The sequence below is a fragment of the Hermetia illucens genome, chromosome 2, assembly GCF_905115235.1.
Source record: "Hermetia illucens chromosome 2, iHerIll2.2.curated.20191125, whole genome shotgun sequence".
NCBI classification, from domain to species: Eukaryota; Metazoa; Arthropoda; class Insecta; order Diptera; family Stratiomyidae; genus Hermetia; species Hermetia illucens.
In genome coordinates, this window is record NC_051850.1 from 125,437,649 (window position 1) to 125,451,356 (window position 13,708).

Genomic DNA, 13,708 nt, shown 5'->3' on the forward strand with positions numbered 1-13,708 from the left:
CAACAGAAGAAAACTTCAGTTCCAAAGAAATGGGACTAAAAGCGAAATCTTCCCTGTCAGAACCTCCTCTTCCAACTCTACCTCTGCCTAGGAAAAGCGGAAGAAAGTTAGGCAGGCTATGAGAAACGAATTCATGCTAACCTGACCGCACACTGCAAACTTGAAACGGCTCTCAAGTTGCCAACAGAATGCACTGTGAACGAAAGCGAAACTTCTTGGGACTGAAGACGTAGACATTGCAGCCCCATCAGGTGTAGCGATATCAAAAGAAATGGAGCAGAAAAACGGAACCTTGGACAGAGAAGAATCTTTGGTATTCAATGAGGAAGGGGATAGGATCTTCTACGATGGGAAATCCATAATATCCTTATTAAAAACAACCAGACAGTCCTTCTTAAGACGAAATCAGTTTTTTTCTTTCTCCAGTTTATACTCCCTCCTTGAAAAGGGTAAGAGGAAAACACTGACGAAGGGAACAGCTAATTTGTTTTAACAAATTAAAATGTATCCGGAGAAAGAAAAAAATCTTAATTTCGAGAATAGCTTTTAAATATTCCAAGAGTGTGCAAAAGAAATGAATCTGTCTTCATTGCCTTCGTGATACCAAGAGGAAAAGGAAAGAGTAACTATGGAATGAATGATCATGTAGCACACAGGCGCCTCAGGGTGTAGGTGGGATAAACTTCTTCCAAGTTAATACTATTCCGGAAGTAACCCCCTGTGATGATACTTTACACGAAGTATCACCTGCTTGTCGTAGGAGGTGACTTAAAGGGTTTGAATTTTGGGGGCTAGCAACCTGTCAATTTCAAATCTTATTTGTGCTTCAGAAACGGCTAACGCGCCTCAGAGGAGTACTGATTTTTCAGCGGTTTATGATTGAACTTCGAAATGCACGAACACCCCTCGGAAACAGTGCCATGGCTTTTCAGAATCTTGCTCAGGGGACACCATCAATGCGCCAAGATACTATAAGACATTGAGAGAACGATTCAAAATGAAAAGAGGAGCATCCGGACAAAGGGACGAGGGGGTGACGAGAGTTTCAGATCTCCTGCAGCCAATACCACGAACTACTAGATTCATTTGGCTTGGACGTAAAACACCCCCCGCAATCTTTGGCATGATGCCTTTAATTGCTCGCTTCCCTGAAAGTGGACATGAGAAGAATAGATTTCCAATTGGTGAAGAAATGAAAGGCGAATTAGAGAAATGAGCGAAGAAGCTGGGGGGAGACTTGTCGAAGAGTGATAAAATGGTTGGCGACTATTTCGGAAAATAACTTATAATATATATACGCAAATGTAACCATGTATTTTTTCAGAAAATTTTTTGAGGCTACACCAGTTGAGTACGTTTACTTTTTGCACGTCCCTCGTATATGTGTATTTCTGCTGCTCTTTTCTTAGGGCTAGAATAGGGCATCCACACAGTCTCAAATTTCAATAAGACTGTGCTTCAGTTTCATTATTATCACACTATACTATACTGTGCAACTGATAAACTTACGGTAGCGGGATGTCACGAATATGAACACAAACATTCAAGACAACCGGGATTGCAACCCGGAGTCACGGAGGACTGTCGCTCAACCTCTCGACCATCACACGCATATGACGGGAGTATTTATAACATTCTATGCAGAGGAAGAGGAAGAGGAATTCTTTTATTTACTTATTTATTTATTTATTTATTAAACGGACAATAAATGGAAAAAAATTCCAAGTACATATTGAACTCAGAAGCAGGAAAAAGCAAAGATCGTAGTTTACACTTAAAACTGTAATGCATTATAACTCCGACATAGTCTCGGAATCGGGAAATGGAAATAGACTTCGAGTTCCGCGAAGGACACAACGAAAATGTCAGCATTACGCGTATTGTATGACGCGTTGCGAAGAACCATATCAGCATAGGCGGAGTAGTCCATTAGGCCGGTAGAGAGTTTGAAGAGGGTGCAGAGGTCGAAGAAGATTATACGTTGTTGGAGGGAAGGGAGACGAAAGGTACGGAAGCGGGCGGGATAGTCAACATGGGGGAGGTTCTTCATGAAGAAGAGCGGGCAGGAGAATTTGCTCTGTATCTTCTCTAGGGCAAGACAATCACAATTACGGAAGAGGGACCAAATCACGGAACAATACTCAAGGATGATTCTCACGAGGGAGTTAAAAACCATTATGGAGGGTTGGACCGAGGTGAAATCAGTAAAGGAATGCAGTATGAAAGCTGACATTTTGAGAGCATGGTTAGTAATATCGAAGTAGTGGGTGTTAAAACAGAATTTATCGTCGAAGGTTACGCCCAGGTCGAGGATAGAGTTCATATAGGACAGAGACCAACTACCAAGAGAGTAGAAGAAAGGGATGGGAGAGGTTTTAAGTGACGTTTGCTGACATTAAGAGCCAGCTTATTAACTATGCATCAATGGGCCGAAGTATCCAGATTTGCCTGCAGGGAAGCGCAATCCGTTGGGAGGAGGATGAGAGGAGCGGATTAGGACGGTAATTCTCAGCAAGAGTATGGTCAGCACCTTTGTGTATGGGAATAATAAGCGCTTCGTTCTAAAGGCTGGGAAAATGACACTCTTATTGAAAATAACGCAGGGAGGAAGTGAAATAGACTTCGATGTTTTAATCAGGAAGAGGTTGGAAGACCATCGGGGCCGGGTTCGGCGTTGGCATCAAGGTTGTCAATGAGGTACTCCACCAAAGAGGGAGTAATGAGGAGAATGGCTGTAGATTCGGAGGAAGCTGTACTCAGAGAGCGAAAGGGGAGAGAGGAAGAAGAGGGAGAGGAGTAATACATCGAGGAGAAGTAACTGCAAAGTAAATCATAGCTATCCCGCTGAGGAGAGGTAGCAATGGAGCCAGAGAATTTGATGAAAGTGGGAGGGGACTGGGAGGTATTGCGGGCGTTACAGATGTAACACCAGAAAGGCTTCAAGGCCAATTCGGCTTCGATACTCCCCATATAATCCTTCCTAGACTTAACTATCAGCGGCACTTAACTGAAGATCGCAGGGTGCCGAAATGCGGAAAGTCTCCACGACTTCCAGTGGATAAAAACTTTTTCCTCGCAGCTTATTTCAGACGAAGTTTTGTGTGGTTTTTTTTTTTGTAGGAATAGGGAAGGTGAATGCATTTACGCACAGAGTGTTAGACTCTCGCAACAGTACGCTGTCAGACTACCAACTAAACACCTCCCTGTCATCAGAGAACTAGGCTGGAATCAGTTAGCACATTACTTCGGACTAGCCTCCCGCTCTCCCAGCTTTGGGAACCTTCAAGTCAAGCAATCCCTTTCACCAATGGGAGGGAAGCGAAGAAAGGCAGTTGTTAGTTCAGGACACCTCTTGTCATCCGGTCCCTCGCAATAAGAAGAACCCGAATATAATGCGTAACATGACTTCAGCTGCCAGCGGTCTTCAGCATCTCTCTGACAATGTTGTCTGGAGAGATCTCCCCTGCGTCTGCATAAAGCTGGTGACGAAAGTGGTCCTACCAGTCGCAAGAGGAAAAGGTGTGTTCAGTGTCGTCCGCCACTCCATTGCAGAACACACAATCGGGAAATCGCGCCTTCCCAATCCTGTATAAGTAAGACTGAAAACCTTCACGCCCGGTTAGAAGTCGGGTAAGGAAGTAATCAATCCCACCGTGCGTTCGGTTCAGCCACGGATCTAAATTGTCGATAAGCCGCGCAGTCCATCTCTCCCTTGTCTCATTTTGCCAAAAGAGTTGCCACTCGGTAAGAGCGCGTTGACGTTCTTCACGGGCAACCACCTCTCTTAAGCTTTCGCCCTTACGGCGGTAGATAGCTTTACGCTCCTTGGCAAGTAGGGCAACGGGAATCACTCCAGTGATCAACATCACGGCCGGTTCTAAGATAGTACTATAAGCAGAAGCCACTCGCAAAGCTCCTCGTCTCTGCACTTGAGCAAAGCGCTTACGATGCACCCACTTGTCAAGGGCATCAGCCCATACCTCCGCACCATAGAGCAGAACTGGCTGCGTTGGTCCCATAAGGAGACGTCTTCTAGTAGATATAGGGCCCCCAACATTCGCCATTAGCCGACTCAAGGTCACGACTCCAGCTGCTGCCCTGTTCGCTGCTGCTTTGTTTTGCTCGGAGAAACTCATTTTCGAGTCGAATATTAAAGGTAAGCGTTCCAGAGGTCCGGCCCGATTTCAGCGGTGAATCATAATGGGTAGAAGCTCAGGGATTTCGGGGAGGAAATAACGTAACTAGCAAGGAGCTCAGACAGAATGGAATAAAAGGAGAGGAGGGCTTGTTCGCAGGTTAATGGTTGGGGGAATGTGAGCCCAGTTGATTGACGACAAAGCTAAGTTCAGACCCTCAAAGTTGTCCTTACGAAAGTTGAGCTTAAAGGGCTTACGCATAGTATGGGAGTTGAGGGGTGCCAGTTGCACCACGAATTCAAGAACATGATGATGGGCACCAGGAGCAACATAGGGAAGAGCAAGAGAAGATTGAGAAAAGAGTGGTTCTGGCAGTTGGAGATGACTAGATCGAGAGTGCAATTTAGATGATTTGTGGTATGGCTTTCATCGTTGAAGTAGTTAACTCCCGGTTTCTCCATTTGTTTTCCTTCATTTAGGATTCAACTTACTTAATTTTAGCTTAAATTTCCTTGTTATCTATTCAAACTTGACTTCAACACTTTCCTTGTTGTGTTTGATATTGTCCTTGAGGGAAATTGGCGCAATTTTTAATATCTATAAACTATTTCCCGCTAAAGTTTTGTCTTTTCAGCTGCCATTTTGGCACATTCTCTTTTGCCTTGTTCCCTTTTACCATTGGGAACCTTCCTAGTTAGTCAAGTCCTGCAGCAAGACGCGACTTGTTCATCCCATTTTTGAGTCCCCTTCACTCAGGAGGTAGCGCTTTTTCCCAGTTGGAGGTCTAATGTAGATATTATGGGAAATCGTGTTGCTTAGCACTGACATCAAGCGACTACAGCTTGTCAACGGGAAGCTAGATAACACTCATATCAAAAGAGTTTGCAGCACCTTTGTTTAATAAGTTTTCCAACACCTTTTTCTAATTAATAATTATTTACTTCGATTGCGGAAACAGTTGCTGATTTCCAACCACCTGTACTCATAACTTGAAGAAAGGAGACTGAACCGGCTAGGTAAGACTAAAACTTTTGTCCTGCGGTGTTGTTGATTCGTTGAAATCCGAATCGCCTTCAACCAGGTTGTGGTGAGAAAGTCTTGTCTAATATTTTCTATCGACAATGTACTAGAGTTAATCCAAGGAGCATCCTTCAATACCGCTGAATGCGAGATATCTCACATTATTTCCCACAGAAAAGTTCCAACTACGCTTCTTTCCACATAAAGTTGCCACAACTGCATTAAAGTTCGTAACTCATTAATTTCAAAAATTTCCAAGGAAGGGGATACTTTGTAAATTTCCACCTTTATCCCCCCATCAATCCTCCTCACAACAAACTAAACAAACTGTGTTTGAATCTTTCATTACAGATAAAACTTTCAGGAGCTTGCGGTCTAGCGTCCGCCCTCACATGTGCCTTGGTCACTGTCACGACGACAGTGCTTCATATGAGTCGTTTGCAGGCATTACGAGAATGCGAATACACCCAGAAGACAAGGACATGCACGTGCTACTCAGTCATGATTGAATCTCAAGTGGATGGTGTTGATGAAGGTAAGTTACAGACCAGAAGCCCGACCAATTATTTACCCTCAAGTGTCCCTTTTGAACTCCACGTCCATTGAAAATTTCAAACTAAAAACGTTATATTCTGTCATTCTTTCTTGTTTCTTTTATGAATATTGCCATTGTTCCTGCAACTCTTCAACCAACTCGCAATCCACTTATGAAAAATGAAACTACGAAATGGAAGACCGCAACGGCGTCCGATTTGTATTTGATTCGACGGCTGATTGCGGGGTCGTTCACGGGGCGCTGTACTCCTGCTTGAGGGCGGTGTTTGGATTGTCCGTGGCTGGAGTCCTGGCAGCTGTATTCAGTTGTATGCTTGTTTATCAACTTTTAAGGTAATTATTATTTTTCGTTTCAATGGAATTTTTAATTAAAAGGGAGCAGGAAACTATAGGATTCATGATATATACCCACTTGTTCGTTACGTCATTTTCCTGGAGAGAAACGACTTCAACAACTAATGTAGCGGAGATGCTCCTCAAATAAGGTCTGGAATTGGGGGTGGCTTTCCCTCATAATTTATATTTAAACTTGCTTTCGCAGAACTTCTAACAGACATTTATGATGAAGGGACGGAATTTAAATACGCGTGCAAGACAGAGTAGGGACTCTACAATATTTAGAGTAGCAGCAAATCTCCCCCGGATTATATCCAGAAAACGGGCAATGCTATATCCAACCAAACTAGCTCAAAGTCCCTTTCAAATATTTATTATTTCCGTTTTAATATCAGGTGAACCATTTTCTTTATCAAAAAATATTTTCCCTTAAAATATTCTATTCAGTCTACAATGCAATTTTAATGTTCTATTCAGCTTGTCGTGCAACATGTTCAACCAAAGTAACCCCAAAAATTGCACCAGGACAAAGGTTCTTGCCAACAAAGAAAACAGAGACGAAACCGCTAGCGAATTGAAGTGGAGTAATTTATGAAATGAATATTCGAAAACGAAACCTCTTCACAAAGTATTATAATATACAATGGTCCAAACAATTCGTTTTAAATGCTTGCAACCGTAGAAAGACCAGTGCGGCCTAACTCAACAATTCACATTTTAAACAATTGTTGGAAGATTTTAAGGATATCCGTCTTGGAATTTGTTTATACTCTTGAGAATTTAATTCTTTGGTAAGGCGCTGAGTTTCTTAACAGATACTAGTTGGACCAATAAAAAATCTGTCGAAATACGCAATTTGTGTTATTCAACCAGCGTTATAGAGGATTTTATCGAAGTCCGTGACAGACCTCCGATGTTGAACTTGACGGTGAGGTTCTAGTGCTTTACCCATTCTGGTAATGCTTGAGGGTATTATTAGACTAATCAAGACTCAAGAAATTTCCGCATTTTACAGCATATGGCAATGTGATGTTCCTTTTACATATTTATCAAGTCGGTAACACCACTAAAGAAGTTTTGCCATTGTGAAAACCGTTTTTTTGTGTGGTGGGCCTATTTTTTTTACTCATATGATCGCTTCCAGAACTTGATCCATTTTCAAATGTGCCAATAGACTTAAGACAACAATTTGGTAAGGCGTGGAGGAGGATTTCTCAAATATCTTATAGCGCTCATCGGTTTTCTACCCGTACCAATTCCAAATCCATCTATAACTTTCTTTTAGCATCCGCATAAGCCTTCTGTCGTTTGTTATGGAATTGTTCCACCTGGAGCTGCTTTGTAACACTTTTATGAATTGCGGGATGGTCAAGTGTTCAATAATCATCCGATTTGAGCAGGTTCAACCACGCTGACAGAGCCTTCCCAAATCCTGTTGACACGGGCTTACTGTGGGAGCAGGGCTCGAATTTTGGGGTTCTTTTAATACTTCAAGTTCCTCTTATGTTGGCGAATCTTAACGGTCAATTTCGCCACTTACTTGAGGTTTTGGGGTAACTGAGTTCTCATGATCGATCCAGACCCTTCAATTCTATCACCCATTACAATTTGGCCACTACTTTCAGACCAGAGTAGTACATCGATATGAAGCTTTCTTTAATGCCTTAATGTCCTGCATTACGGCAGACGAATTGGAGCCTTTATCAAAATTGTTTTTACTAGAATGGGCATATTGGAGCATCGGGTTGAGTATTTTGATGAACTCTGCCCAACAACCAAAATATCGGCGAGTTGGACCTCTCACCAACTAAAGTCGACGGACAAACGCTGTCACTGCCAAGCATGAAAGAAACAAAGAGGTTTTACTCCAGGCAAATCAGCAACAGATCAGTTTTTCTCTCTGCGCAAGCGATAGCAAAACTGCTCGCATCAGGTGCATCATTTTTTCATCGACTTCAAGGCCGCCTATGGCAGCATAGCCAGGGTAAAACTGTACACAGCCATGAGATAATTCGGTATCCCAACGAAAATAATAAGTGTGATTAGACTGACCCTGATCAATGTGCGAGGCCAGATAAAAGTAGCAAGTTCACTCTTGAGACCATTCAACATGAACAACGGTCTAAGACAAGGGAATGCCCTATCATGCATCCCCTTTAACCAGGCCCTGGAAAAAGTAATCGGTGATGATGAAGTAAATGCGAAAAGTACCACACACTACCATCATGGGAAGAACAACACAAGATGTACAATCTACTTTCATCCAGATCGATCACGCGGGACGAGATCTTGGGCTACATTTAATAAACGCAAGACGAAGAACATACATCTTGGCAACGTGAGCATCAAAAACGGAAGCAAAAGCAACTTTGAGACCCTTGATAATTTTTCCTGTCTAGGGTCGGAAATCACACGACGAAGAAATCCGGGCACGGTTACTGGTTGCCAACAGACCCTTTTTCAGTTTCCAAAAACTATTTCACTCGAAACGTCTCACCATAAGGTCGAAGGTTCTTTCTGTATTCTTCAGTATTACTCGGAATTACTCGGAAACCTGGGTTCTTAGCAAAATAAATAGCGAACTCTTAACCGCGTTCGAAAGAAGAATCCTCCGAAGAAATTTTGTCCCCTACATGGTGATGGACGATTCCGTAGCCTACCTAATGACGAAATTTATGAGCTCAAAATGTTCCGGTGGACAGGTCATTTAATCCGTATGGATGAGGATGATATAGCCCGGAAAGTCTCTTCTTCTTCAGCCTTTGTCCCATTCACAAGCGGGGTCGGCTCCTCGTGATTGATTTCGCCATTTGGCTCTATTGAATGCCTGATCTGGGTGCAATCTCGAGGCTTTTAAATTCCCATCCAGCGTATCAAGTCACCGTTGTTTCGGCCTGCCTTTTGATCGTTTACCATCGACTTTGATGTTCAAACCAACCTTGGCAAGTGAATTCTCGTTAGCACGAACTGCGTGACATACGATCGAAGACGCATCTCTCGCAATTTTTCCACGATTGGTGCAACCCCATAACGATCGCGAATATCCTCATTTCGGCTGTGAGCAAAAGGTGTCACGCCAGTAGTCCAACACAACATCTTCGTCTCCATTATCGCAAGACCCCGTTTATTGCCTTTTATAGTCGGCCAACACTCAGAACGATAGAGGGCAATATCATTGATAGAAAAAAAGACGAGGCGACCCTGCCTGAGATGGGGCGATGGCATTGACCAAGATGCCAGACAGATTTTAGGCATATCGAATTCCTTTCTAAAGCAGGCCTAGAGGGAATACCAGTTGTTGCGTCATTGATGATGATGGTAATCGTATACTCATATTCTCTACCATAAATCATAAAGCATAACCCAAAAGGATACAAGTTATCCGTAAAATACCATGCCCAGGACGGAATCGTGGCAGCTAGAATTTCCTCTTTATTTTTTGCCATCTACTATACAATTTTTTCTTTGTGGCTTTTCATGTCTGCAGTAACATCGAAACAATTTACTTCTGTTCTCTCATTAAGAGATCATTCCCACGACGATGCGTACTGTTTCCCTCGAAGTTGTCTTAAATGTTCTACACAATTAATACATACTTTGCGACTACAGCCACCGTCGAATTATCTGCAAGATCCATCAGTGTGGTCTCACATAGAATGAAGAGGTTGAGCACTCCTTCATACATTACGTTAAATAAAAGAAATCGCAATATGTACAATTTCTTTAAGAATTTCTACTGTAACCTTCGACCTGTAAGTAAGCTCGCACCTTAGGAGTCTCTTGTAAAGGTAATTTTCAATTAACCGAACGAAGCAGCAAAGCTGGTACCCCATTGCAACAAAGTCTCCTAAAACACAGTCCAGTTCGCCGAATTAAAAACATTTTTGACGCCGCCGCCGAAAAGCTTCCCCAAAGCACCATATCCCCAAGCTACATATATCCATGATGTCAACTTGCATTGATGCTACAATGGCTTCTCCTAGACGCATACTGCGGCTCTAACAGACTAGCGTCTTTCACATTCAATGAAAGCAGTCTATTGTACACCACACTCCCCAAGACCTTTCTCACAGATAGCGCTACGTGGTTTCCGGGCTTTAAAAAATAAAGCCGACTTAGGTTTTTCCTACCCAACAACCCCTATGAGAAAAATATTTTGAGCATTTTGTTCCCTTGCAAATATTGAACATTGCCACATAAAAGGCTACAAATGTCTAAAAAAATGTTGTTGGCCTATGGGCTCTTGTTGTAGAAGAATATAAGGTCCTACCGATTCGTTTTCACCTCAAGACACAATTTCATCCCCATTTGCTTCGCATGCCTTCGTTACTATCACATCGTCATTATCATCATCATCAAGAGTAAAATAATCAATATCCAGTTTAGGCGAAAATAAAAAACTCTAAACATCTGAGATCCACCAATTATCCCTAGTGGTTATATGGCATCCTGGCCTATGCTATCGATCCATCTGAAGCAGAGTGTGTGTGTGTGTGTGTGTGTGTGTGTATGGTGGGGGAGAAGCTACAGCTTCTGAGCACTCAGGCCGTGTTGGCCCATTGTACTCGCCTCCCCCGTCTAACGGAATATTCCGGATTCGTTAACGTATCGCAGGATTTCCGTTAGTGGATGTGATGCTACCCGTCCCAATTGGAGGACATCGGCACCAAAGATCTGATGCCTGATGCGCCCATAGGCGGGGCATTTACATAGGAAATGCTCCGTGGATTCCGCTTCCTCATTACAGGAGGGACACGTATCATCTTCGATAATTCCTATTCTGTACATATGCCCAGCTAGTGAATTATGTCCTGTCAGAATGCCCACAATTCTCCTGTGAGTCCTGCTTTTCGACAGGATAAACTTTGCGGTACGTATGTTGGTTCTGGCAGGAAAAGTTTGGTGTGTCGAGCAGCGTTTAAGCTCTGCCACCTGTCGTTATGGGAAACTTGTTCCCAGTTTTTGAAAACAGATTTAGCCAATGCTACTGATACTCCAATTGCTGGCTCCGGTCCCGGCATAGGGGAGATTAACCCCTCTTTCGCTAAAGCGTCCGAGATTTCATTTCCCTCTATGCCACAGTGACCAGGTACCCAGAGTAGTTCCACCGTATTGAATCTAGACATAGAGTTCAAACGGTTTCTGCATTCCTGAACGTATTGAATCTAGACATAGAGTTCAAACGGTTTCTGCATTCCTGAACGATTTTCGAGGTGATCAAAGGACTGCTCAATGCCCTCAGTGCAGCTTGACTGTCACTGCAGATTGCGATGCGCCTGCCCTTCAACCGCTCGTCAATCATCCAGTTTGCCACCCTTAGGATCGCATAAACTTCGGCTTGAAAAACCGTTGCATATTGTCCCAAAGGAAAAGCCCACTTCTCGTTTTTATTCGAGAGGTAGACTCCGGCTCCAGAACCCTCTTCTGTTTTTGAGCCATCGGTTTAAAAGACTTCCGTATATCCCGCCACGCATTCCTCTGGGTCTTCCCAGTCCTCTCTACGCTTCAGGGTAACTACATATCTTCTACCAAACAGATGTATGGGGACACGAGAATCGGAAGGCATTGTAAGAACTGGATTTAGTCCTCCCAGTAACTCTTCCAATGCTCTGTGCCCCCCACATCCGTTGTTTTCCCATAGATCTAATCGAATTAGTCTATGAGCTGCTCTCATTGCAGTGCTTTGAATAAATATATCCAGGGGCTGCAAATTGAATAGTGCATTCAGAGCTGCGCCGGATGTCGTGCTCATGGCACCAGTGATACCTAGACAAACAGTTCTTTGCAGTGCGTCTAGTTTACGGTGAAAACCTTTTTGTCTCACCTTAGCCCACCACACTACGGATGCGTATACGAACATCGGCCTAATGATGGCAACGTATATCGACATTACCACATGAGGCCTGAGTCCCCATGTCGAGGCAAAGGTCCGTCTGCACAGCCCATAAGCTGTGAGAGCTCGTTTCATCTTTACCTCTACATGTTTGTTCCAAAGAAGTTTTTTATCTAGAGTGACCCCCAGATATTTCACTTCTTCGGAGAGTTGAAGGGTAGTACCCCTCATCTCAGGGAGACAAAGTCCATCCAGTTTTCTCCTTTTTGCGAATAAAACCATTGTGGTTTTATTTGGATTAACTGACAAACCATGTCTAAGGCACCAGCTGTCTATCAAATCAACGGCACGCTGTATATTCCTACACACCGTTCCTAGATCCCGATCAACAGCAAGTACAGCCACGTCATCAGCATAAGCTTGAGCGTGTATTGGCAAATTTTGCAGTTCGCATAACAGTGAGTCGATCAGCATACTCCACAGAAGCGGCGAAAGCACACCTCCTTGGGGGCAGCCCTTCGTCGCTTCTGTAGTCAGGTAGCGATCGACCCCTACCTCAGCGCACAACAATCTTTGCATTAGCATAGCATGGATCCACTTAATTAAAGCATCATCAACACCATGCGCTCTGGCGGCATCACAAAGTTTTTGAAAAGGCGCACAGTAAAAAGCCCCTTCAATGTCCACGAACACCCCCATCGCGTACTCACCATTCAAAGTTGCATCCTCTATCTTTGTGACCAAAGAATGAAGAGCAGACTCACAGGACTTTCCACGTTGGTAAGCATGTTGGTTTTCACTAAGTGGGTGTGACCTAAGTGCGTTTCCCCGAATGTGACGCTCCACCAGTCTCTCCAAACCTTTCAGCAAGAATGAAGTCAAGCTGATCTGTCTGAAGTTCTTTGGATTAGAATAGTCATCTTTCCCAGGTTTCGGTATGAAAACTAGCTTAACCTGTTGCCAAGGAGAAGGCACTTAGCCCAGAGCAAAACATCCTCGAAAAATATTTCTTAGAGGTCGCTCCAAATGCTCCATACCCTCCTTTAGCATTGCCGGATAGATGCCATCCATGCCAGGTGCTTTGAAATGTTCAAAGCACAGTATGGCAGCTCTCACCTTTTCATGGGTAACAACCGCTTTCGCAGTGTTCCAGTTCCCCTTACAATGCTTGCGTGTTGAAGAACCGTCAACTCTCCCCCTACCACTTCTCTCACCCGTTCTCCCGGGTGGTGTACTTCCAGGAGGGTCTGTACTGAGTCCAGTCTGGAGTTCGTGAAAGTACCGTCGGGTTTTCTAAGAGAATCCAACTTGGCCGACTCATCCCTTTTGAGGACTCTGCACAGCCTTGAAGTCTCCCTTTCGCCTTCCAGTTCCTCACAGTACGCTCTAAAAGAGTCTCGTTTCGAGCACCTCACGAGCCTCTTATATTCACGTTGTGAGTTCCTGAAATTTAACCAGTCTTCGTTGTTGTTACTTTTGCAACCACGGTTTAAAAGTCGCCTGGTTGATTTCCTGAGTTTTTGCAGTTCTCGGTTCCACCAAGGAACCATTTTACCGCTTTGGCCTCGGGAAATAGGACAAGCCTCTCCATAGCACTCTAAAAGTGTGCCGTTCAGAGTTTTCAATTCATCTTGCAGCACCAAAGGAGTCCTTAGTCGCCTAGGGAACTGTACTTTATTGCCAAGAAGTTCATTGAACTTTGCCCAATCCGTTTTCCTAAGGTTCCATCTTTGTACTGCAGACTGTTCGCCCGCAATAGTCAGATTGAATTCTAGATATCGGTGATCTGACAGTGTGTAATCAACTCTAACAATTTTGGGGTACAGAT

General features: G+C 43.7%; 1 protein-coding gene across 1 annotated transcript in view; it reads left to right on the forward strand.

Moving 5' to 3' along the window:
• Positions 1-13,708, forward strand: part of LOC119649274 — a 505,257-nt gene that overhangs the window by 484,653 nt on the left and 6,896 nt on the right. The window contains exons 6-7 of the mRNA XM_038051363.1: positions 5,508-5,691; positions 5,891-6,044. Of these exons, the coding sequence (XP_037907291.1) occupies positions 5,508-5,691; positions 5,891-6,044 (338 nt within the window). The remainder of the gene's footprint in view (positions 1-5,507; positions 5,692-5,890; positions 6,045-13,708) is intronic.